Source organism: Pimephales promelas, chromosome 3 (assembly GCF_988280905.1).
Source record: "Pimephales promelas chromosome 3, fPimPro1.hap1.1, whole genome shotgun sequence".
Taxonomy (NCBI): domain Eukaryota; kingdom Metazoa; phylum Chordata; class Actinopteri; order Cypriniformes; family Leuciscidae; genus Pimephales; species Pimephales promelas.
Genome location: NC_142771.1, coordinates 24,100,580 through 24,126,727, shown reverse-complemented (window position 1 = coordinate 24,126,727; position 26,148 = coordinate 24,100,580). Strand labels below are relative to the sequence as shown.

The following is a 26,148-nucleotide window of genomic DNA, read 5'->3' as shown; positions in this document are numbered from 1 at the left end:
ACCAAACACAACAGAAAGGCTGATGATCAAACCAGAGTCCTGACACTAACATGAACTAACAATGAGCAATACATTTGTTACAGTATTAATTCATTTTTGTCAATGTTAGTTCATAAAAATACTGCCATTCATTGTTCGTTCATGTTAGTTTAGCACATTAACTAATGTAAACAAATACAACTTTTGATTTTAATAACATATTAGTAGATGTTGAAATTAATATAATCTGTAAGATCAATGGGTTAGTTCACCCAGAAATGAAAATTAGCCCATGATTTACTCACCCTAAAGCCATCCTAGGTGTACTGTATATGACATTCTTCTTTCAGATGAATACAATCGGAGTTATATTAAAAACACGTCCTGGCTCTTCCAAGCTTGGTAGTGAATGGCTAGAGAAAAAAGTGCATCCAATCCATGATGAAATAAATACTCCACACGGCTCCGGGGGTTAATAAAGTTCTTCTGAAGCAAAGCCATGGGTTTTTGTAAGAAAAATGCACATATTTAAAACTTTATAATCTAAAATTACTAGTTTTCACCAGACGATCGTACCCATGCTACGTAAGTCGACTTGCAATTGGCTTTATGCACAGCTGCACTACTTCCTGAACTTAAGCCAGCTCCTTGTTTCCTATCTGCCATTATTGGGCAAATTGATTAATTCAGGTGTGCCTGATTATTGTTGCCGTGACTACTGAGGTCAGTCACACCTGAATTAATCAATTTGGCCAATAATTGTAGACAGGAAACAAGGAGCTGGCTGAAGTTCAGGAAGTAGTGCAGCTGTGCATGAAGCCCATTCGCAACTAGTGTTTTGTTTTCCTCTGAGCTTCCACGTTCATCATTACGCTGTGCTTCGGGTTAGGGGTTAGTCTTCCACCGTAAATCGATTTGTACAGCTGTCTTTCGGAAGCTAGTGGTTATAGTTTATAAAGTTTTAAATTTCTAGGATTTTCCTTATGCCGCAAATGCATGGCTTCCTCACTTCAGAAGGCCTTTATTAACTCTCGGAAGCCATATGGATTGCTTTTATAATGGATGGATGGATTTGGTTTTAATTTTTTTCCAGCCATTCACTCATTATTAAACTTGGAGGAGACAGGACATTTTTTAATATAACTCTGATTGTATTTGTCTGAAAGAAGAATGTAATTTACACCTAGGATGGCTTCAGGGTGAGTAAATCATGGGCTAATTTTCATTTTTGGATGAACTATTCTTTTCACTGTTGTTCATTCTTTGTTCATGTGAACTATAGTTAACTAATGAACCTTATTGTAAAGTGTTACCTTTATTTTATTTAATTTAACACAAAGTAGTTTTGAATGTTGTAGTTATGAAATCTGCCAGCAAAACTGTCTGCGATGCTAACCTTTCTAAAGATACCCCATGACATCTTCTGAACATCTCTCCTTTTCTTCCCAGGTACTGTCACTCGGGGCAGATGTGCTTCCCGAGTACAAGCTTCAAGCTCCACGCATCCACAAGTGGACAATCCTCCACTACAGCCCATTCAAAGCAGTATGGGACTGGATCATCTTACTCTTGGTGCTCTACACAGCCGTCTTCACACCCTACTCCGCTGCCTTTCTCCTCAATGAGCAGGAGGACGAGAGGAGGCGCACCTGCGGCTACACCTGCAACCCCCTCAATGTAGTGGACCTGGTGGTGGATGTCATGTTCATTATCGACATCCTCATCAATTTCAGGACCACTTATGTCAATCATAACGACGAGGTTGTCAGCAATCCTGTTCGCATCGCTCAGCATTACTTCAAGGGCTGGTTCCTCATAGACATTGTGGCTGCGGTTCCCTTCGACCTGCTCATTTTCAGATCAGGTTCAGATGAGGTGAGGATTGTGATGTGCTAACTAGGTGGTATATGAATACATGTATATGATATTGTATACAATATTTCAGATGTACTGCTAGAACAGAATGTACAATTGTAAAGCACTCTACCTTTAGAAGAACCACTCAGACTAATCAACGAATCATCTAGACTATTGATCACAGTGTAATAATGTTGATTGTGTTTGGTATGCTGAATGATTTATTCGCATGTAGATTCTGCCATAATGAGGAAGGCCACCTTCACAGAATGATGAAACAGCATCCATTTTTATAATTCATACATCATATGTTAATAATTCATACTTATTGCTTACTTCTTTCAGTAACAGTTTCCAGAATTTCATTTGAATCATTTGAAACAATTTCATTTGAAATCTGCCATTTTTGCTCATGAAAACCAGAGTCTGATTATAGTGATTTTATGTAAGTATGAATTTGCATGTAAACACACTGGAAGCATTTATATGCATTTTTAGATTTATGTTTAAACTCACATTGACTACATTGTTCTAGAAAACGACGATCTTTTAAGTGCTTAGCAGCTCTCAAAGGGATATTTGTTCATTACCCCCTTAATGAACCTTAATTCTCCCCCTAAAAGACTACTTAAGCCATACTAGATTTGTATGAGGAACGGACCAAAATGTAGGTCTCAAATCCTGAAATCAGCCCTAGTCAAGAGTTCATGAGAGTAGTAGTCAAGTCCAATATGTGGATGAATCATTCTTTTGAGTCAGATCATTTTTAATTAATCGTTTGATCCAGTTCATAAAACTGGCCTGAATGACTTCACTGCACAAATCACTGCAGTTCAGTACAGAAAATGTTACATAAAGTTACACAAAGTTATCCAAACAATTCAGAAGAGTCTTTGATAGTCTTGCAGTACTTTTTGGAAAACTTGACAGCTCAAGTCCTTTCATTACATGTACAGAAGTGGCTAGGACTTCTTTAGAGATTCCACTTCAGTGAGCCATAGAAGAAAGAATGCTCCTCCCCGCTCTGCTTGTCGACTCTAGATGCGGCCTCCCTCCAGGGAAAGCAGGCCGCGTCGACCTCGGGAGACTCAGAAGGCCCATCTAAAACGAACGGAGGACGCGGTCGCGTCGGTCGGATCGGACGGTACGGGGGGGCTCGACCGCCCTCCCCTTCCAGTCGACTCTTTGCACCCGCACCTCCCTGCTCGAAAAGCACCTTTCCCGCTTACGGCCTCAACCCAGCGGCCAGGAGGGTTCTGCACGCGCCCTATGAGCGGCCGCGCCATCCTTGAACCCCACCCTCGGGGCCTCGAGCGGAGCAAGACCCGTGTGTAGGAAGCCAGCGTTTTCGCGGTTCTCCTTCCCCCAACAGGACGGTTTACCTGGTTGATCCTTCAGTAGCATATGCTTGTCTCAAAGATTAAGCCATGCAGGTCTAAGTGCACACGGCCGGTACAGTGAAACTGCGAATGGCTCATTAAATCAGTTATGGATCCTTTGATCGCTCCACCTGCTACTTGGATAACTGTGGCAATTTCAGAGATAATACATGCAAACGAGCACCGACCCGGCTCCCCTCGGGGGGTCGGGGACGCATGTATTTATCAGATCCAAAACCCATCCGGGGGCAGCTCCGGCCGCCCCGGCCGCTTTGGTGACTCTAGATAACCTTGGGCCGATCGCGCGCCCTCCACGGCGGCGACAACTCATTCGAATGTCCTATCAACTTTCAATGGTACATTCGGCGCCTACCATGGTGACCACGGGGAATCAGGGTTCGATTCCGGAGAGGGAGCCTGAGAAACGGCTACCACATCCAAGGAAGGCAGCAGGCGCGCAAATTACCCATTTCCGACAAGGAGAGGTAGTGACGAAAAATAACAATACAGGTCTCTTTCGAGGCCCTGTAATTGGAATGAGCGAATCCTAAACCCATGGGCGAGGACCCATTGGAGGGCAAGTCTGGTGCCAGCAGCCGCGATAATTCCAGCTCCAATAGCGTAACCTAAAGTTTCTGCAGTTAAAAAGCTCGTAGTTGGATCTCGGGAGCGGGCCGGCGGTATACATTCCTTTATACATTCCATATCGCCTCAACCAGGCAGAAAAATTAAAAATAAGTGTAATTGTTATGAAATGGAAACTAATACTCTCAAACTCCTCCTTCCAGCCTCAAACCACCACTCTGATTGGCCTTCTAAAGACTGCACGGCTGCTGAGATTGGTTCGAGTAGCGAGGAAACTGGACCGTTACTCTGAGTATGGCGCAGCAGTTCTCTTCCTCCTCATGTGCACCTTCGCCCTCATCGCCCACTGGTTGGCATGCATCTGGTACGCCATTGGCAATGTGGAGCGCACCAGCTCTGCCCGAATCGGAGGCATGAAGATCGGCTGGCTGGACAACCTGGCAGACCAGATTGGCAAGCGCTACAATGACAGTGACTCCTTCTCCGGCCCCTCCATCAAGGATAAATATGTAACTGCACTGTACTTCACTTTCAGTAGTTTGACCAGTGTGGGATTCGGAAACGTCTCTCCTAACACCAACCCTGAGAAGATATTCTCCATTTGTGTCATGCTCATTGGCTGTAAGTGCACTCATTATCTTTATTAGACATGACAACTAAGTCTTCAAATCTTAAACATTATTATACACTACCATTTAAAAGTTTGTGGTCACTAAGATTTAAAAACAAATAACTTTATACTTTTATTCAGCAAAGACACATTAATTAGATTTTATAAAAATGACAGTGCAGACATTTATAAAGTCATAAATTATTTCAAATGAATAGTGTTCTTTTGGACTTTCTATTCATCAACGGTTTTCACAAAAATATTAACCAGCTCAACTGTTTTCATCATTGATAATAATTAGAAATGTTTTTACTGTATTTTGATAAAATAAATGCAGCCTTGGTGAGCATAAGAGACTTATTTAACAAATGCCCCTAAACTTTAAACAGTGTCTATATAATCTAAATAAATTAAAAAATATATATTGTTTGGCCCATTCTATTTGCTGATGATAGTCTTTGATCTTCCTTTCCAGCCCTGATGTATGCCAGTATCTTTGGCAACGTGTCTGCTATAATTCAGAGGTTGTATTCAGGCACAGCTCGCTACCACACTCAGATGCTACGTGTGAAAGAGTTCATCAGGTTTCATCAGATCCCAGGAGGCCTTCGGCAACGACTAGAAGAATATTTCCAGCATGCCTGGTCCTATACCAATGGCATCGACATGAACGCTGTGAGTTAAACCCACACACCCTGCAATTCAACCCACAGCATTTATGCAGTAGCCTACATAAAATTACTTGCATACACCCTCTACAGTGTTCAAAGTACGGTGAGGGGGCTTTTAATTTTATGCTTTGTACTTGATATGCTACTTTTTAAACTCCTGGTAGGTTTCTGGGGTTGAATTTTATTTGTTTTTAATTGTTTTAATAAAAATGTGAAATTTCTTCAAAATTGCTTTTCTCCCAGGTGTTAAAGGGTTTTCCGGAGTGTCTGCAAGCTGACATCTGTCTGCATCTGAACCGCAGTCTGCTGCAGAACTGTACGGCATTCCGGGGGGCGAGCAAGGGTTGTTTGCGTGCTCTGGCCATGCGTTTTAAGACCACCCATGCCCCACCTGGAGACACTCTGGTGCACAGCGGAGACATATTGACCGCACTATATTTCATCTCCCGCGGCTCCATAGAGATCCTCAGAGAGGATGTCGTGGTGGCCATTTTAGGTTGGAATTCTGTCTAATTCTGTTTTTATCTTTTGCTTCATTCCTCATTCATTTGAACTCACTTCAGCTTGAAAAATAAAGTTTAAATGCTGCCTTAACAACTTTAGTAAGTATCTTATGCTCACCAAACTGCATTTATTTGACCGTCATAAATACAGTAAAATACTACTAATGTGAAATACTATTACAATTATATTGTGTTGGCAGTGTAGGATCCCAACATACAATAGGTTGAGCATCCACAATTTGTGTGGATGGGGATCGGTTTGATAAAGCTGTCTGTCATCTGTATAAAGAAAAAACTTTTTAGTTTCTTAGCACATCATTGTCATGTAAACGTACCCTGAATGTACCAGGCTTAAATAGGCAGGGACTGAAACAGCTGAGAACAATCAGGGATGATGAGACCGGGCAGTGATTTCTGGGAAATCTCTGATGGATTTCAAGTGACACCCACAGTATTTGGCCCCCCAACTGTTATTCTTCTTTCTCTATTTCTGTTCTCTTCCAATTATTCCAACCTCCTGCCTCCTGTCCTGTTTTCACTGTAGGCAAGAATGATATTTTTGGGGAGCCCATCAGTCTATACGGCAGGCCAGGGAAATCAAGTGCGGACGTGAGGGCTCTGACGTACTGTGACCTGCACAAGATCCTGAGAGACGACCTGCTGGAAGTGTTGGACATGTACCCCGATTTTTCAGACAACTTCTGGACCAACCTGGAAATCACATTCAACCTTCGAGATGTAAGCCACTCAAACACACAACACATTGGATGAGAGCACGTCTTTATTCGTGTTTCCGCACGTGTTCTGTAATTATGTGAGTTACTGAAGCTTGTGTGTATCAGGCAGACAGAATCATGCATCAAACCCCAAGCGAGGACTCAGACTGTGGGTACCGTCGGCCCAGACATCGGAGGAACCCCCTACAGCGAAATCGGCCTGGTAATGGTGCCTATCTAGTCTACGGGGGTCACAAAAATGGTTTTGCTGCAGGACTATACTATTTTGATCTTTCTCTTCTCTCTTGCATCACACAGATGGGATGGACCGAGATGGAATGGACACGTACCCAGTCCAGTCCTGTTCCCCTGTGGGGAACCATCGGGGGGCAATACCGCTCTCACACTGGGATGAGTTATGCAGCAATGCATCCCTGTCCAGTGAGGAGGACATGAAGCCCCTGGTGTCCGACCGAGGGGAGATGTACTCGCCAGGGACAGAGATGCAGGAATACTCTCATTCTGCAGTCAGCCATCTGCCGCCGGGCAACAGCACAGCCTCTGCCACGGGAGGAACAATGGGAGGGGTACATCCGTACACAGGTAGAAGGATTGGTGCTTCTTGAATCACAGCACACTGAACATAATATCGACCCCGGGTCATGAAAAATATGTGCCTGTGGTGACATTTTTGTGAAAAATGCTATTATGTTGCTTGTACATTTTGCAGAACTGAAATTTCACATTCGATTTTCTCCAGGATGGATAAAAGTGACAGTGCCAACATTTTATTAAGCTGGTTCAAGCATGTTCATGCACAGTAGTTCGGAAATATGATGTCTGGGGAGTGCCGCTAAAAGTTTTAAAGCTCTATAAAACGTAAAAATTAGGTAGAGGCAACGAGCCTCTATTGACGAGCCTGTGTTGCACCGAGTTTTGAATCCAGCTTAAATCATGTGGAGCACATGTCTGATCATGTGATCCTATGAAGCGAATAAAATTAATCAGCTTTTACTCTTATTATACTAATGATATAACATTATTTTAAACAATTTTCAAAAGTACTATTCATTTATGAGAAAAACTATGAGGTCAAGAAATGTTAAAAAGAGAATAATTAATATAGAATGATATAGAACATGCAAATACATAGAGAAAATGTCATGCCACCTATAGCTTAGCCATTGCAGTATACGTTTTGTACTTGGTAGAAGTATGCAAATTAGTATTTAGCTAATGTTTCTTTTTTATCTGCAAATTTGTGACATATTCTAATCATTTTGGTCTTGTCCATTATTCTGTCATTCTTCATCCATCCAGCAGCTCCTCTGAATGTGTCCGGGTTATACAGCTATTTGCCCGACCGCAGGGCCAGTCAGTACTCCGAGAGTAAGAGACACTCCTCTGCAGCGCAGGCCTGCTACCACCATCACAGCCCCTGTGTTGAGGACAGACCAAACCAACTGCAAGCCCGCCTGGAGCTGCTGCAGTCGCAACTCAACAGGTCTGACGTCCAGAGAAAAAAAACAAGCTTTAAATGCAAAGTCTGCATTTGCTTTCTAACCTCTCTCTCTCTCTCTCGAAAGACTGGAGACCAGGATGACAGCAGATATAAACGTGATCCTGCAGTTGCTGCAGAGGCAGATGGCACCTGTACCCCCCGCCTACAGCGCCGTTTCCCCAGAACCGCTGGCCCACCCCGCTCACCCCACCAGCCTGTACACTACAGCAACACATACCACCATGCCCTCTTTACAGATCTCTGACAGTACATCGCCTGGCAAGGTAAGTTGAGAGAGGGAGGGTGTGATATGTACCCGTGGGTTTGTAAATCGCATATTACATGGATTGATCACAGTTTAAAAATCATTCATGAGCAATGAAACAGTATAGCACAGATGGAAACAGTAGCAAGAGGGGGAAATGAAACACTCATATAAATATTGAGATGCTGTATGTTGGCTTGTCTCTAAATTAACCCTCTTTTGAAGACCATCCTCTTTCAGACTGTGGTAATATAGCGACTGTAGCGAGATACACTGATCTCTGTTGTTAGCTCTTTAATCATTGTAGTGAGCACGTTGCACGGCTGTATTGAACCGAACCTGTTTTCCACATTACACAGAGTCCTGACTTGTACAGCTTCAAAGAGAAGTCTCCAGACTCTTTGTCCAGTGGGATCCACCTGACAGTTGCCTCAAATGACACCATGTCCATGTCTCCAGAGACAGAGCTAGCTGTGCCCACAGGAGAGCCTCATCTACAGCCCCCGGGACTGCTGTGTAGAAGCCTGCGCTTCCCATCTCTCCCGGACAGTCTGGAGAATCCAAGCACACTGGAGGGATCACCAGAAATCCAGAGGCACATGTCCGATCCAGTCTTACCTGGAAGCTAGAGGCCAAAAACAGACAGTTATTCATATTACAAAAACAGTCATTCATATTACTCATTAGTTCCAAGGGCGTCCAGTAGAGAAAAGTAGATTTCTCTGAATCTCTGAGGTGTTTTGTCTCATATCCCTTCTCATTAAGAGCAGGATTTTATTTTTTTCCTCTGATGCGAGAGTATTTGGTAACGCCTCTCAACTTTTTTGTTATCGAATATGAAGAGAAGCACAGTTGGCAATAAAGACAAGATCAAAGAGTCAAAGAGAGATGCTACATTGTGATCACTTGACACCATCATGTAATAATTGTAAATGTTTTGTCTGGTTTAAGGTTTGTCTTTACGTTCTAAACTCCATCCTGTCTTTCGAGGCAGATCCTCTGAGGCATCAGCATCACTGAAACCAGGACAAATATGATACATATACCTGGGCTTTAAAAGTATGAGTTGCTTGTGTGTACTGATATTGTAAATGTGCTTGATTTTCTTTTCAATGTTAGATTTGATCATTTTAAGCTATATATATATTGAGAGAGAGAGAGAGAGAGAGTGTGTGTGTGTGTATGTGTGTATATAATCCAAATCTACTGTATTACTACATCAAATGACTGGCACAAAATGAATCTTTGTATATATTTGGATTCAGTAACCAAGTGGGCATGAATTCAGGGTTATGAAATGATATTTCTGTCACAGAAGTGGTTATTTTAACTGCTGACGGGTGGTGTGACTGTCACTGTGTGGATATGTTTAGACTCTTGAGAATTTTCTCACAAATTCTTGACGTTCTGTTTGGAAAGTGAAGGACTGCTTTTGTAAATGACGTTTTGAGATGAAATCAATGTAAAGTTTATTTCACCTCTGCAATGCAAGCAGATGAATGTATGTAAAATGACTAGAAACCTTCGTTGGACTGTCAAGGTTTCCAAAAGCACACAACTGTTATTATTAATATTTTTTAGATTAAATGTTATTTATAAAGAAGTACTAATGTTGTACTGGGTTTAAGCTATCAATATTCTTTGTCCTTATTTTCATTGGTCTGGTTTTCTTAAGTTTCATTTTTACTAAAGATGCACTGATATTAAAATAGCCATAATCAGTGTTTAGTACTTTATGTAATATAATAAAATTGGGAAGTAGCTTTTATTTTAATTTTTAGTAATTTTGTATCATTTTTTTTGTAATATTTTCATTTAGCTTTATTTTTGTTTCGGTTTTAGCAATTTTAGTACTTTAGCCTACTTAATTCAGTTGTTTAGTTTACGTTTTTCTTATACTCATTTAATTTCAGCTTTATTCCAATACCAACACATTTTTTTACATGGTTATAAGCGATAAGTGGTTAATATTACATAATATTTATGTATGTATCCACACACATTTACTATTTTATCTAAATAAAAGTTTTTTAAATGCTACAAGTGAATTCAGGCATTACAACATTATAGTGAACTATGAAAAATGGATATTAATTTCTATATTTTGCTAAACATTACATTCAAGTGTTATTATTAGGATTTATAAACTTAGCGTTAGATGATAGAAATGAACTTCCTAAACTTCAGCCAGCTCCTTGTTTCCGGTCTTCCATTATTGGACAAACTGATTAATTCAGGTGTGCCTGACCTCAGTAGTCACGGCAACAATAATCAGACACAGCTAGATTAATCCGTTTGTCCAATAATGGGAGACAGGAAACATACGAAAATGTTAATTGTTACATAATGAATTACCACAGTAAGCTTTATGAAAGAACAAGAGTTTAAGTGAGTTTATTAATAGAAAAGCATAATGGCTGGACACACAAAGAACTACTTACATATAAGCACTCCATCTAAGAGTGTGAGGTGAGGATGACGATCCCACACAGCCTTGCAAACTCACTTTTGACTTCGGTCTTGACCGAAGAGTGGCGTCACTACTACATCATATTTGCATAACAACAGAACAATGAATAACAAGATCAGACCAAATGCCTCGCAATGCAAAATGATTCTTGAAAAGTGACACGTTTGTCCTACCTTGTACATAATATTTATATATGTATACAGTACATTTTTCACTTCAAGCACAAGCATGCTGAAAGGGGACTGACTTATTTTGAAAACTAACACGGGAAAAAAAATAACAGGAGCTTTCTCACAATTAGTGAGCAGTAATGCATCTTTAACTGAAATAACATTTTGCTCAAGATATCCTCCACTCAAACACTGACGTCAACAATGCAACTAACCGCTATGCGAGTTATGAGCGTGTCTGAAGAACTATTATCAATGTTTTGCAGTGACGTCAAGCATTTTATCCACATACTACGAAGTTTCCAAAGCTTAACAAAAAAAAAAGGCACCTTCCTGAAATGAAAAGCAGGATCTGAAGTTCAGAGGCTCTTTAAAACTGCCTCAATCCATCTTCATAAAAGGGATGTTTTGGATGTCCATGTTGGCAAATCTTTACAATCCTAGTTTTTAACGGTCAAACTCAATAAACATGTATCTCACCTAACACAAATGGCCAAGAATCATAGTAATTACAGATGTGTTTAAGATCCCACAATGAGGACTCTGGGACAGCAGGTAGGAAAACAGTCCAATATAATGTGCAGAAACACAGATACTCATTCACACATCTCATTCTTCCAGACAAAAGTTGTACACACATTGTTCAGACCGTTGTTCCCATAGGCCTGTTCATATCGCTTCCCGCTTGAAACCTCAGGAACTTTAGAAAACAAGTCTCTGCTTTTTCCCCCACAGGAAGCACAGGGGCGCTTTAAGCCTCGGCTCTACACCCTCAGGATCTCCAGACAGTTGTTGTAGCAAATGGCGATCCAGTCGGGCTGAGTGGAGGCCCACTGTACGTTGTTGATCTCTCCTTCGGCCGTGTAGGCCAGGATGGGGTCCTCGATGGCCCGCGGCATCTGCTGGATGTCCCAAATCAAAGCCTGGTGATCGTCCGCTACAGTGGTATTTAAAAGAAAAGGGGGGCCAGGTAAAGAAGACTTATAATGAAACAGCACTGTCACGGCTGCTACAGTCTTAAGGCTGTTCACACCAATGACAAAAACTATAACGATTCAGTTATAAAAATCAAAAATCATTCGAAATATAAAAGAATAGCATTAGAAATAGTCCAACTATATCGATAACCGTACAGAGAAACAAAATCAATGGAATCACTTTCAGATCTCAATTTAGCCAAGCTGATGAACAACAAAACCACTGACAGGCAATCAGAATCCATCCTACTTTAAAGAGCTTGAGCTTTTAAATTTGCAGCCCACAAAACTGCAGCGTACGTTTAAAATAAACAACTAAATTGTTTGCGGATATGAACACTAATATAGATATCGTTACAGCGTTATCGTTCTTGGTGTGAACAGACCTTTATACTGACACAACAAAAACATCAACAATAAGGATAACAAAACGGACACATTCCCTATCGGACCATTCATATTTATTCATTTTACTGACGCTTTTATCCAATGTGACTTTCAATTGCTATATATGTCAGAGGTCGCACGCCTCTGGAGCAACTAGGGGTTAAGTGTCTTGCTCAGGGACACATTGGTGTCTCACAGTGGATTCGAACCCGGGTCTCTCACACCAAAGGCATGTGTCGTATCCACTGCGCCATCACCACCCCAGATATTTTAATATTATTTGAACATTTAGTCCAAAAAGAATATACTACTATTTACGCAAATTGAATACACATATACCATTCAAAAACTGGTTTGTAAGATGTTTGTGTTTTTGAAGTCTCTTATGTTCACCAAGGCTGCATTTATTTGATCAAAAACACAGTAAAAAATGTATTATTGTAAAATATTATTACAATTTAAAATTCTATTTGTATATATTTTAAAATGTAATTTATTCCTGTGATGGTAAAACTGAATTTTCAGCACCATTAATTCAGTCATCAGTGTCACATGATCCTTAAGAAATCATTCTAATATGATGATTTTTGTTGCTTCTTATTATCAATGTTGAGAACAGTTGTCCTGCTCAATATCAGGATCATTTGAAAAATTAAAAACATTCTTGATCAAATTAATGCATTCTTGCTGAATAAATGCATTTATTAATTATATTATATACGTATGTGTATATATACATATACACATATATCCACACACATACTGTACAGTAGTATGTGTGCATGTGAACGGGCTGGTTTCTAACCTGCTGTACATATGTGGCAGGAGGAGTGTGGCGCCCATGCGATACCGTTCACACAGGCACGATGATTATTGAGCCGAGCCACTGGCGTGCATGGCACACGCACGTCCAGAATCACCACCTGACAATAATAAAACAGCAAAAAGTGAGGGACATGAGTAAAGATGAGGACAAATGTACTAATGGACTAAAAGAGAGACCTCCATGCCATCCATGGCCATAGTAGCCAAGTAGTTGGGGTCCTGTTTGTTCCAGCACAGGCGGAGCAGCGGGTGGTGTTGAGGGTCCTCATAGATGATGGTGCTGTGCTCCAGGTGCCGCAGATCAAACATGCGCACAGATCCGTCGGCTCCCACAGACGCAAACATATCCCGACCGCCACCCGCACGGCTGAATGCAATGTCATACACCTTAAAGCCAATAAAAATGCTTGATTTATACAAAGAAAGCAACAAAGTACACAAAAGTAGAGTGGTAGTAAAAGTCCCGCCAGTTAAAAGATGAGAACCTGAATTTTTACTCACCTCCTTGTCGTGAGCGATTAGCTGTGTTTTGACATGGCCTGACACCAGGTTGACCCTTCCCAGAACCTGTCCTGTCTCTAAACCCCAGATCGTGCAGGTGGTATCAATACTAGAGGTGCCTGAAAAATCACATACATGACGACATTTAAAATCTAAAAAACAAAACAAAAAAAACTACCAAACAACCGTTTTAAGTATTATTTATCCTATTGGTGTGTTGGGTAGCACTGTCGCCTAATAGCAAGAAGATCGATAAACTTTTAAGCTGGCTATGATTAAACGACCGCTGCCTAGAAACTGCATAGATTGGGTTAGCCAGAACCGGGAACACTTCCCATAAATCCTGATGTACTCGTTACATCATAAGAAGAATGGCGTCTACGCTAATATTAGTCTCTCTGTTTATCCGAGGTTTACCGGATCCGGATCTGATGAAGGACCTGCGCCTGGACACGACCACAACGCAGTCCCTCCCCTGTGAAGGCCTCCTTCCCTTTGTACCTTTGTACAGTTAAAACGTTGTCGGGATTAATTCCGGTTCACGTGGCTACGGCGGAAGCTATAAAAAATTATGCATTATACATTTTTCAAGGCTTGTACCTTGGAACATATTTTATGGTTTGCATTTGTCAAGCCACCAGGCACTATTTTGTACAAAAGAGCGGCCAGATCGCATCAGGGGTTTTCTGTTAGAGCAGAATAGTGTTAGCTGCCTGAAGTGAATCAATCAAAACTAACTTTAGCAGCACAATAACTTTATTCTAGAGCTGCTGTAAAAGCCAAAACAATCTCTGTTGCTTTTAATTTCCTATCATCACTGTAAAGCTGCTTCGAAACAATCTATATTGTTATTAAAAGTGCTATATAAAATGAAGGTGACTTGACTTGACTTGTTCTCTTACCCAGAAGATTGGGGTCCACTTCATTCCAGTCAAAAGAGGTCAGAGGTGCGCAGAAATCAGAGTTCTTGTTATTATTCAGGAGACACTCCAGACGAGTCTCTGTATCATTCACCTGACAACAAGATACACACACTTCATTTAAGTATTTGTGTTTCTACAGTTATGCTTCACAGTATTAAAGCTATAGAGTCTTTGATCACTGAAAGATACATTTAAGTAAATTTTACTTACTTCATACACATTCCTGGTCTTATTGTGAACAATTCATCAGTGCATACTTATTTGAAATATGAGACCTTTCACCAAGAAATCAGTTACAGATGGATTTAATCAAGTCCTGACCAATCAAGCCCCACAACATAGAAGTAAAAGGGTTGTGAACATAATTTCATGTTGCCTGTAAATTTGATAATAAGATCTTTAAATCATAAGAAATTTCAGTGTCATATGATTTAAGTCAATGTGTAAAGCAATTTGCAACTTGAATTCTGTCATTTAAATTATTTCAGAGTGAAACAATATACAGCTATTTGCCTTTTGCACAAGTGACGTCAGTGGAAAAGGAAAGTTGTATCAGGAACAGCATATAATTAAGTAGATTTTTAAAAACTTTTTTTGTTCAGTTTATAGTAGGCGTCTTTACTTAAATTATAAAAAAAATTATTGTTAGGTACAATGTACTTATTGTGTTCATGTTTTATAGCAAATCACTTTTGCTGCTATTAAGGTGGGATACAGGTAAGGTTAGAGACAGGTTTGGTGGTATGGGTAGAGGTCAGGTTGAAAGGCAATGGTCAACAAATTACAAACAGATTAATTACAGCTGTAATAACAATGGAGGTATTTTTGAAATAAAAGCACAATGTATAAGTGTACTGGTAACGGTGTGTTAAAAGAAATGCCATATTGTAGTTATAAGTGTACTGGTATAAGTGTTTTAAAAGAAATGCCCTATTGTAGTTATAAGTGTACTGGTATAAGTGTTTTAAAAGAAATGCCATATTGTAGTTATAAGTGTACTGGTATAAGTGTTTTAAAAGAAATGCCCTATTGTAGTTATAAGTGTACTGGTATAAGTGTTTCAAAAGAAATGCCATATTGTAGTTTCTTTTCTTTTTTTTTTTTGCATGTATCCATTTTATGTATGTTGCATGTTTTGTCTGTGCCTTCTGAATGGACCAATAGTCTGGAAATAAAAATTGATGGTGATGAATCTAAAATGTATGTACACACAATAAGTGTGTTGTATCAAAAGATTCATTTATACATAGTAGATAAAGCCACTTAATATAAAGTGGGACTCCAATGTGTTGTGCATTGATGAATGTTCAAGACCAGGGACATACATTGATATGCATTTTCATCTGATGTTGTCTTGAAGTGCAGTCATTCATTACTAAAGTCTGATTATGCGTAACAGAAGAGTGTCTGCATGGTTCTATACCCTCCATATGCGCAGATAGTCTCCGCTGGTGGCCAGCAGGTCTGGATAGACACCCTTGGTGTCAGGGATCCACATTATCTTGGTGGTGGGGTACGGATGATCGAAAGTGTTCCTGCATACAAACTCTGAGCTCTCCTCCTCAAGACCCACCAGCTGGACCTGAACATCACAAAACAAACAGCTGATGTCCACATCACATTGAATCTACTGGATTCATGATGTACAAGTTTCTGACAGCTGTCAAAACAGGAGTCACAAACAAGATACAAATAACAGTCTGGCTAGTTATTTTAAAGCAAACAGGCAAAACACTAATGAATCAGGTTCAAAGAATACATTTGTGCTCTATGGATACCATCCATGTCAAAGACTCTGTAACTTGGCGTTGCTAAATCCCGTTTATCTGCCCGCCACCATGTTATTATGCATTTACACAGAACAAAGTAAAGATATAAGGCAGAGTGATCTGGGATCTCTTGGTTCACCTTGTTGTTATATTCCTCGACGAAGCTGCCGAGCGCCAGCCTAAAGCGCTTGTCGGGTCTGACGCTCCAGTTCATGGCATAGACTGTCCATGGCGCCTCGTATTTGTAGATCTCTTTTCGTTTACCGTGTAATGACATGTTCCAACCCCTTGATTGGTTCGACGAAAAGCAGTATTTAGAATAAGGTCGTTACGAATAGCTAGATTTGCACCGATCGCTGAAAGAGGCTCTTCAGCGAGAAATATAGTCTCTGGTTTGTGCAGCGAGAGACAAAGAGAATGTCATAACATAACGATCTCCCTCCGCAACGGCCACGAAAACGAAGAGACGCGCTCTCACTGCGACGACACAAAACCTTCTTAATCAAACACACGGATTACCATCCAATATTCAAGATTGTGTGTAGCTAAAGACCCATCTTTTTGCTGTGTCCCAACGGTTTTAATTCTAACTTAAGAAAGCCCTAAATAGGCCCGACCTCTCAAAGGCGCATTTGGTTTGAGGATGTGAGTGTTTCAAAATAAAAGCCCCTCATAGAAAATGGGGTCTGAGCGTTGGGGTTATTTATAGATCTGTTGCTAGTTGACAATTTTACTTTCACATCATATAGGGCAGGTTTTTCAGAATTTTCAGCGGTCCCCTTGCCTTTAGCCTTGCAAAGCAAGCGTGCAAAATATATCTGGCTGTGGCTCTAGAGACAGATTAAAGTAGTTAAAAAAAACACACACACACACACACACACACACACACACAAAACAATATATAAAAAATCCTAAATAACTATAAATAAATAAATAAATAAATAACGGATTCCATACCAAGAAACAGTAAAACAATGGCCAATAACAATTGTGGATGCTCAATATTAAACATAAAATAAATCTAGTTAAAGCTATCTAGTTCAAAATGCAAATGTCGATTTTTTTTGTCGAAGTTTATACCATTTTCAATAATAATTAATATTATTGGGGATTATTTGATCATGCATACTTAGGGTTAATCATTTATCAGAGCATTAAACAGAGTATTTTTGCATTCAACAATATCAATTTTCAAACTCAACTATGGAATAATAATATGGAACAATAATATGCATATGAAAATAAAATAATGTAAAATCTCATATCTATCATTTTAATGTGTAAACAATGTAATGTGTATTAAGAAACATGAGCATATCTAGTACAATAAACAAAAGCATAATCTTCAGACATGTACCCCTGTACATGCAAGGAGAAAAAAATGAAGCTTATACAAAATCTTAGAAGGAAAGATACTCATACATTAAGTATTGTATAGATGCTAAACATTTACATTCATATTTAAAACAAGATAAGAGGGTTTACGGTTATTCCAGTTGCTTTTGTATGATATTTACCCATAGTAATAATAATGTTAATGTTAATAAAAACATCATCAATGACGTATTTTTCTACATAAACCAAAACATGAATAAAAAAAAAATATTTTCAGGATCTTTATTGCCAGGTATAAATATCGTGTCAGAACTGAAATGTGACCTGGGGAAGAAAAATAAATAAATGTTTAATGGTTTAAGGCTCCTCCAAAATCAGATTCCACAAAAATCTACTTCAAAGCGGAAATCTTTTCCGTAAAATTTCAGCAGCAGGATAAACATTAATAATGATTCTAAACTGAATGTCATTCATTAGGTACAATTGGCGATTTGAGATAATTATAGAAGTATTTGATTCTAAATGTTTCATTATCAAACATTGTACTTTGCTGGTGCAGAGACCACCATAAACAAACGCCTCGATCTTTTCACAAAGCATTGTGGGTAGATTCTGTCAGATGACCCTTGGCTCTCCTGTGAGAGATACAGCTGCTGTCACACACTGTTAGCCACTGAAGGAAACACCGATATTTACAGGTACGTCTGCCTGACTTTCGCCGTATTCGGTAACCTTTTGTATTAACCCAGTGAAGTGAACTGATCGACGCTGCCACAGTGGCGCAGAAGTGTGTCGTGGGCTTTTCGAGGTTGATTGTGTAGCAGCCACAGCTAGCGAGCTAATGAGCTATCATGGAGCAAGACTCATGGGGGTTGGGGTAGAGACCGGTTTTTTTTTTTTTTCATTCGATTTGAAGATTTGTTAGATTTGCCTGACACGACATGCACGGAACATGTCAGAGTTTTTATCTAGTAACGCTAGTTTAATTGGCTCTGGTACAATTAGCTTTTCCAAGTTTATCGTTAGAGGTGACACGGTTAAAATGTAGCAACATTTCCGTCATCTATGAATCTACGGTTTACTATTTCGAGTACTTATTCCAATTACAGCCTTGTAACAGGTGGAGGATGACTTGACACCCGGTTATAGCTGTTAACTCACATTACAAGCTGCATGTATCTCGTCGTCTTGGCAGAAGCTAACTTACTCTTCTGTCTGGATTTACACACAGTGGATTGGATGCCTGTTATACTGTCAATTATTATGAATATAGACACAAACCAGAGAAAAAAAATGAAATGGAATATAAGCTATGGGGCCCTAAAAGCCTTTGTAATAAATTCCTCTGTTTTTATGTTTACGTCTTTGTTTTTTATAACATTTAATTCTCTTTATGTAACATTCATTTAGTTTTTCAATGGTATTTTGTATTTTATGCTTAATTCACGTGTATAACCTCAGAAATGAAATACTGATTTTTGTAGGTAACTTAAGTTGTGCATAATCTTGTAAGATGGTTAGCATCCACTGTCCATAGGAAAAGAGTGAATCAGCTTAGTGTATGGCCAACCAGTCTTTGCCATGTGGTTAATAAAGACTTTCATCCAATTAGAAGATGCTTGTTTCAATGAACATCTGAGGCTTAGGCTTTGACGTTAAGACTCAAAAGACTGACTGACCTCCCCCTTCCTGCTGGTTCTGTGTTACTGTTTCAGTATTAAAACCATTGAACCATTTTGCACATGTTAATCACCGTGGGACCCATTTGAAATTAATATTCCTTCCATTATGTCTGTTTACTGCACCATTTCTCATTAATTTATACACACAGTACTGTTAGACATTAGGTAAAAAATAATCTTCCCATTATGTGTGTGAGGAGGAGGAATTGCTTTACAAGTGTTTTTTTATTTTTAACAAAGGCATATGGCAAGTAAACTTGTTTTTAGGCTCGACTCTTTACACTGTAAACATTTGTGTTCTTGGTATTAGAAACCAAACAATCAAGTTCTGTTTGACTTAATACCATAGGCATCACTGAATGGGAAATGTTTTTGGATATACACTCCAGGGCCATCTTATCACTCATTAATAAATCAGTAGTAGTAGTAGATGTATGCTATTTTCATACATTTACTCGTTTAGGCTACACCAGTTTTTGATACACTGCCTATTTTGCAGGTTTTCTCACTTACAAAGCATGTAGGAGTCTGTAATTTGTATCATAGGTACTCTTTTACTGTGAGTGACGGAATCTAAAACAAAAATCCAGAAAATCTCATTATATGATTAAGTAATTAATTTGCATTTTATTGCATGACTAAAGTATTTGATGCATCAGAAAAGCAGATGTTAATATTTGGTACAGAAATTTTTGTTTGCGATTCCAGAGTTCAAGGTTTCCTGTAGTTCTTGACCAGGTTTGCACACACTGCAGGAGGGATTTTGGCCCACTCCTCCATACAGACCGTCTCCAGATCCTTCCGGTTTCAGAGCTGTCACTGGGCAATACAAACTTTCAGCTCCCTTTCTCCCTCTCTATTGGGTTCAGGTCTGGAAACTGGCTAGGCCATTGACACTGTTTTAGCAGTGTCAATCACGCTCATGTACGCACTGATCACACCCCTCTCTTGCACAGCACGCCGTCATTCAAACCAATCTCAAGATTGTCTGTGTGCTGCAGCTGTGCTAATGGCAGAGAAACAACCTAAACTGCCAATTTCTCGAGTGGCACCTGCTCATAAAACAAAGACGGATAAAAGGATAAAACCGATGATGATAAACAAGTATTTTTAATCAAATAAATGCAGCCTTGGTGAGCATAAAATATAAAAAATAAATAAAAATGAAATAGTCTCACCAACCCCAATATTTTGAACACTAGTATAACTGATCACACTTTGTGTTAATGTCAACTTACTCAATTCATTTGTCATTTACTGTGTAGGTTGAGCCATGAGGCACCTGGTCTTCCTCCTCCCAGCCCTGCTGCTCCTGTTGGCCCTGCCGGACACTAGGGGACGCTACAACGATGACTTCGATGATGGTGAGGACATTGCTGAGTTTGATGACAATGACTTTGCTGAGTTTGAGGATGTCGGCGAGGACCCAGCAGTCGATGTGGAAAAAGAGCCACCCCCACGGGCAGCCCCCTCATCCACACCCGTAGAGGACGACGAAGACGAGGCCACGGTGGAGAACGAAGACGGCCAGGATGAGTTTGAAGATGGCGATGCACAGGTAAAGATGTGAAAAGCCATTCTTATCTCCTTTCTTCTGAAAGTCCAAGTGAATGAATGATTTAATCTAATCTGATCGTTGTTAAAGGAACAAGACATGTACAGCAAATATGACAACGAGGAATTTGAAGGCTACGAGAAGAGCAACCCTTCATTCAAAGACACTCTTATATACAGAGAGGTACAAAAGAAGAAAAAAAAAATGCATTTGAGCTTCACGGGCACTTTCCTCAGCTGACTGTGTGTTTGTATGTTACAGGTCCCAGCACATCTGCAGAACAGCTGGGAGAGTTACTACATGGAGATCTTGATGGTCACCGGTCTTCTTGCCTATATTATGAACTACATAATTGGCAAAAACAAGAACAGCAGGCTCGCTCAGGCCTGGTTCAATTCCCACAGAGAACTTCTCGAGAGCAACTTTGCCCTCGTGGGTAAGTGTACCTCTTGCTCCACTTTGTTTCTTCTTCTTATGGTGTTTTCTCTGACCCTGTTTTTCTCTGATTCTCAAATGTGTCTTTATTTTTAGGAGATGATGGTACCAGTAAGGAGGCCACCAGTACGGGGAAGCTGAACCAGGAGAATGAGCACATCTATAACCTGTGGTGCTCAGGACGTGTTTGCTGTGAGGGGATGCTGATTCAGCTTAAGGTGGCATGCGTGTTTGAATATGAGAGAGAAAAACACATATGTTTGATATGTGTATTCACTAGTGTCATTGTTTGTTGTTCTGCAGTTTCTGAAAAGACAAGACCTGCTGAATGTGCTGGCCAGGATGATGAGACCAGTCTGTGATCAAGTGGTAGGCACACGCAAATTCTGATGTATTAACGTAGAAAGATTACAAGTAGCATCTCAAATGGATGCTCAAAATGCTGTTCCTCAAATTCTCACTCTTCATTTTATACAGCAAGTTAAAGTGACTCTGAATGATGATGACATGGACACTTTTGTGTTTGCCGTGGGGAGTCGGAAGGCCATGGCACGGCTGCAGAAAGAGATGCAGGACCTGGTTAGTTCTGAAGGATTTACATATTTTATACAGAATATAATATTATGTACACTACTGTTCAAATGTTTGGGGCCAGAAATTAATAATTGTCACTTTTACTCTATAAGGCTGCATAAAAAACTTTTACAGTGTTCCAAATAAATGCTTTTCTTTTGAACGTTCCATTCATCAAAGAATCTTGAAACAAATGTATCACGGTAAAACATATCACGATAACTGTTTGGTAATAAGAAGAAATGTTTCTTGAGCAGCAAATCATCAAGTTAGAATTATTTCTGAAGGATCATGTGATACTGAAGACGCGTTAAAATAGAAAAATAAAACGATTAATATGTAATAATACTTAAAAAATACTTTAAAAATTAATTACATTTTAAATGCGTCTAGCCACAAACTGTTATATGTACAACCAGTCAGTATTAATATTATTTAGATTTTTCTTAAACCATAAGTGCACATATCAATTCTTGTAGAAACTGACAGTGTAATGGCTTATGGTTGGTGAGTGACCCAGTGATGTTGATTCACTCATCACACTGATGGATTCAGTTGTCTGATTCAAACCAATAACTCATGTGTGTGTGTGTGTGTGTGCGCGTGTGAGAGATTCATTGCATAGAGAATTTGTTTGTTCGCAAATCGAACTACAGTATTGCAGCCAGAGAAGCAAAGGTGTGTTATCACAAGTTTATTTTGTAGTTTTAATGCTTCCAGGAACTCATCTGTGCTAATTTTATTCTTTCTTGCTTTCTTTACAGAGTGAGTTCTGTGGTGATAAGCCCAAATCAGGGGCAAAATATGGCCTTCCTGAATCTCTGTCCATTTTATCAGAGATGGGAGAGGTTACGGATGGAGTGATGGACAACAAGGTGAGATGAACATCAGATGTTCCCAGTCATTCAAATAAAACCCCAAAATAAAATCACTGTTGTAATTAACTAAATTTAAAAATAAATAAATAAATATCTAAAAATTAGATGGACACACTTAAATGAAACCTAGAAATGTTAATTTCCCATTTAACTGAAAACAAAGTTTAAGTTGATGTACTAAAATTACTAAAACTTAAATCAATGTAAATAGAAATATATAAAAATCAAATAAAAAACACTACAAATTACTTTAAAATTAAAATTAAAACTGAGCTAATATAACATAATTAAAACTATAATAGAATTTAATCATTACTAAAAAAACATTGTGAAATGCATCATTCTTCACTTCTCAATGTCATGAGTCGGTACTTGGATCTGTGTTCGTAGATCGACTGGTAGAGACTATTTTTCAAAGATGGCTTCTTCCTGTATTCGCGAAGTTGACTGTGTGTATAAAATATCTTCTTATTAAACTGTTTGGACACTGACAAAGTTCTCAATGCTTCGGTTTGAATGTAGGGACCCTTATTATGCTATCGTGTTTGTGTGGGGCTATTTTGAGCTTTGTTAGTGGTAATGACAAGCGATTTTTATTTGTCATTACTCAATTCCCTATATACTAGCATTATACTAGCCTTATAGGCTAAATTGTTTTTAGAGATAAAACTATTTACATTCGGCAATCATGAAAACAAATCTCAGATAACGGTTGACTAGGTACCAATGTTTTATTAGACCAAAGGTTCATTTTGCGCCGGAGTTGTCCTTTAACTTCTATTTTTATTGTTCTGTGTTCAGATGGTACATTACCTCACCGGTCATGCTGACAAGATTGAGTCCATCCATTTTTCGGACCAATTCTCTGGTCCAAAAGTTATGCAAGAGTAAGGCTAAGAGTTTTTCTTATTCTTCTTGTAGATGTTATTACATTATTCCACTATGTTGGAAGCTCTGGTTAATAAACGTTAATGCTAATGGTTTCTAAATTATTTTTAGGGAAGGTCAGCCCTTAAAGCTGCCCGAGACCAAGAAAACACTGCTGTTTACATTTAACGGTGAGTGAAATTAATAATCCACAAATGGCAATTTTCTGTTCTTGCATGGGTGTTTGTCAGTCTATTAATGTGCTGTGCTGTGTTTTACAGTGCCTGGGATGGGTAACACGTCTCCCAAAGATATGGACAGTCTGCTGCCTCTCATGAACTTGGTGATCTATAGCATCGACAAGGTCAAAAAGCTCCGCCTCAACAGAGAGGTGAGTGCACACGCACAATGTGCATAACAACATGTTGAAATAGTCAGGGGTTAATGTGAAGCTTTGTCTGGATGTTTAGGGGAAGCAGAAAGCAGACAGGAACCGTGCTCGCGTGGAGGAGAACTTCCTGAAGCAAACTCACAATCAACGACAGGAGGCCGCTCAGACGCGCCGCGAAGAGAAGAAGAGAGCGGAGAAGGAGAGGATCATGAATGAGGAGGATCCTGAGAGACAGCGCCGCCTGGAGGTGAGTGTGTGTCATTAAAAAGCGGCTCTTTTCTCTTATCGTGCCGTTATCTACATCAATACATTCTCTCCCCTCTATAATTCAGGAAGCCGCCCAACGTCGTGATCAGAAGAAACTGGAGAAAAAGCAGATGAAAATGAAGCAAATCAAAGTGAAAGCTATGTGAGACACACACACACACACACACGTGTGTTCATAGTCATTAGAGAAAAAAATCTACTACTTCCACACCTGCTAATATACACTCTTCTACATGAATGTGCATGCCATTTGATTGGCTGCTATTGCACCCATAGAAACACTCTGTCCAATCAGGAGAAAGCAGCTGGTTGTTAAGGACTATGTCTGATCTTTAAAAGACAGCTGGATTGGAGATATTTGAACATTTTTTAGTTTAAAAGTCATTGAAAGCATTTGTTTTCTACATAACTTGCTATATGATTAAGAATGTTGCTTTTTTGTTGTGATAAACTGGATCTTTTGGGCCTCATTAAACTACCAACATGCCACTTTAGCCAACCTTTTCCAATTCAGTTGTCTCCTGGAGTTCAGTATGGACCCTTTGTCGAGAGGACCTGTTCATTTATTGCTACTCCCAGAGATCTAACTTCATCTTGTGAACGTTTCAGCTATGTTTCTTTTTGTAGTAAAATCAGGGAGTGTTTTTTAAAAGGAACTCGGAGAGTAAGAAAGCTACTTTTTTTGTACTACAGTGCTTCCTCACCCCTATTTCTAATGATTGCAAGCGTTTTATAGATGAGTAATTGGCACATTGTCATTTGTCTTTCAATCTCTTTCTTTTTTATGAGCGAAGGCCTATTGTGAAGTGTCAGTCGAGACGGCACAAACTCCTTTATATGTATTTAACAGAGATGAAATTTTAATTTATCTTAAGTTAATAGTCCGAGCATCCATGAGCTTATGTTTATGAGTGAACATTGACTATAACCCTTTTTTTTCTGTAACAATTGTTGAGACGCTAAACTAAATAAAACATTCTCTGAAAACATTTTCTTATCGTCTTGGTCCTTTTTTTTGACTTTTAAATATATGATTCAGGTGTAAAATGTATTTTAAAAAGTGTCAATGGGTAGTTGACCCTGCAAGCTATTTTAAATATCATGTTGCTAATTCTTTTAGCAGTTTAATCTATTAAAAAGATTGTTGACCACATTTATTAAAAGACCATATAATATTTGTACATTTAAATTTATAAATTCATTCCTTTTTTTAATATTTTGTCATTTTAGTTTTATGCACTGATGGACCAATTAAAATGTGAACTAGAAATGGTGCAGGAAAAAAGGCTGACTTTTTACAGCATCTGAAAATACAAATTGTCACCTTTATATGAAGACTAAAATTTCATCTTTTAATATAATTTTATTAATAATATTATGTATCTGTATTGTTGTTCTTTATTAATATTCATAATTAGTGTATTATCTTTTGGAGTTTGAATACATGAGAAGAGGAACACATGTCAGACAGAGGGAAAGCTATATATGTGTGCAACGTAATACGTTAACTCATCATAGATGTTTCCACTGATGCAATTGTATAACCAATGAAAACGACAAGGATAGGTCTTAATATGGAAGTGAATTTTGACGTATGTACGTATGACATATACGTTCTAAGTTAAGAAGCTCAAAGCCACATGTTTGTTACCTAACAGGGAAGCTGGAAGTTTCTTGGATGTATAATCAATACCTCAATGTTACTTTACTGCCTTTAGAGTAGAGAAACACGGAAACGCATAGACCTATATATATATATATATTAACCTTAATTCTAGATGTTGATTAATAAAGTCTGAATGTTTGCTTCAGTTTTCCGGGTCACCACCCCTTTATAGTTTTTGAAGAAATTAATACTTTTATTCAGCAAGGATGTACTAAATTGATCAAAAGTGACAGTTAAGATGTTTATAATGTTTGAAAAGATTTATATTTTAAATAATAGCTGTTCTTTTTAACTTTCTATTCATCAAATAATCCTGAAAACATGTATCACTCTTCCTACAACAATACTAAGCAGAAAAAACTGTTTTCAAACATTGATAATAGTAAGAAATGTTTCTTAAGCCGCAAATCA

General features: G+C 38.9%; 3 protein-coding genes across 5 annotated transcripts in view; 2 read left to right on the top strand and 1 right to left on the bottom strand.

The window, feature by feature from the left end:
- The window catches only part of kcnh6a (potassium voltage-gated channel, subfamily H (eag-related), member 6a), a 39,072-nt gene extending 29,356 nt beyond the window's left edge, over positions 1-9,716 (top strand). Inside the window, exons 7-16 of one of the 2 annotated variants that reach the window (XM_039685910.2) lie at positions 1,429-1,854; positions 4,004-4,421; positions 4,886-5,085; positions 5,325-5,577; positions 6,129-6,322; positions 6,427-6,523; positions 6,619-6,903; positions 7,624-7,804; positions 7,887-8,085; positions 8,426-9,716. In XM_039685910.2, the coding sequence (XP_039541844.2) occupies positions 1,429-1,854; positions 4,004-4,421; positions 4,886-5,085; positions 5,325-5,577; positions 6,129-6,322; positions 6,427-6,523; positions 6,619-6,903; positions 7,624-7,804; positions 7,887-8,085; positions 8,426-8,695 (2,523 nt within the window). In that variant the 3' untranslated portion in view covers positions 8,696-9,716. Of the gene's footprint in view, positions 1-1,428; positions 1,855-4,003; positions 4,422-4,885; positions 5,086-5,324; positions 5,578-6,128; positions 6,323-6,426; positions 6,524-6,618; positions 6,904-7,620; positions 7,805-7,886; positions 8,086-8,425 lie in introns of both variants that reach the window. The other variant, XM_039685909.2, reaches the window with a different exon arrangement.
- Positions 9,717-10,444: 728 nt separating this feature from the next.
- Positions 10,445-16,744, bottom strand: dcaf7 (ddb1 and cul4 associated factor 7). Of its 2 annotated transcripts, none has more exons than XM_039685917.2 (7): positions 16,228-16,744; positions 15,743-15,901; positions 14,299-14,410; positions 13,397-13,515; positions 13,073-13,282; positions 12,876-12,993; positions 10,445-11,643 (listed from the first exon to the last, which is right to left on the bottom strand). In XM_039685917.2, exons 1-7 carry the CDS (start codon positions 16,363-16,365, stop codon positions 11,471-11,473), a joined length of 1,029 nt encoding a protein of 342 aa, XP_039541851.1. In that variant the 5' UTR covers positions 16,366-16,744; the 3' UTR covers positions 10,445-11,470. The 2 variants fall into 2 exon arrangements, with proteins under 2 accessions (XP_039541851.1, XP_088984661.1); XM_089128535.1 differs by having other exon boundaries at positions 10,445-11,647; positions 12,877-12,993.
- A 1,238-nt stretch (positions 16,745-17,982) lies between these two features.
- Positions 17,983-24,395, top strand: ccdc47 (coiled-coil domain containing 47). Its single transcript, XM_039685915.2, has 13 exons — positions 17,983-18,121; positions 20,371-20,663; positions 20,751-20,843; positions 20,922-21,096; positions 21,192-21,313; positions 21,399-21,464; positions 21,573-21,674; positions 22,433-22,543; positions 23,348-23,433; positions 23,546-23,604; positions 23,695-23,804; positions 23,884-24,051; positions 24,137-24,395. The coding sequence occupies exons 2-13, from the start codon at positions 20,379-20,381 to the stop codon at positions 24,215-24,217; spliced, it is 1,458 nt and encodes a 485-aa protein (XP_039541849.1). The 5' UTR covers positions 17,983-18,121; positions 20,371-20,378; the 3' UTR covers positions 24,218-24,395.
- The last annotated feature ends 1,753 nt before the right edge of the window (positions 24,396-26,148 follow it).

What these genes read in the sequence shown, in the direction of transcription:
- ccdc47 (XM_039685915.2), top strand. Translation starts at nt 20,379, where the DNA reads ATGAGGCACCTGGTCTTCCTCCTCCCAGCCCTGCTGCTCCTGTTGGCC. An exon ending in ATGGAGTGATGGACAACAAG is followed by an intron (nt 22,544 to 23,347) that starts GTGAGATGAACA and finishes TTCTGTGTTCAG; the next exon opens with ATGGTACATTACCTCACCGG. An exon ending in ACTGCTGTTTACATTTAACG is followed by an intron (nt 23,605 to 23,694) that starts GTGAGTGAAATT and finishes TGTGTTTTACAG; the next exon opens with TGCCTGGGATGGGTAACACG.
- dcaf7 (XM_089128535.1), bottom strand. Translation starts at nt 16,365, where the DNA reads ATGTCATTACACGGTAAACGAAAAGAGATCTACAAATACGAGGCGCCA. An exon ending in AGTGGACCCCAATCTTCTGG is followed by an intron (nt 13,516 to 14,298) that starts GTAAGAGAACAA and finishes GTGATTTTTCAG; the next exon opens with GCACCTCTAGTATTGATACC. An exon ending in TGGCCATGGATGGCATGGAG is followed by an intron (nt 12,994 to 13,072) that starts GTCTCTCTTTTA and finishes TATTATTGTCAG; the next exon opens with GTGGTGATTCTGGACGTGCG.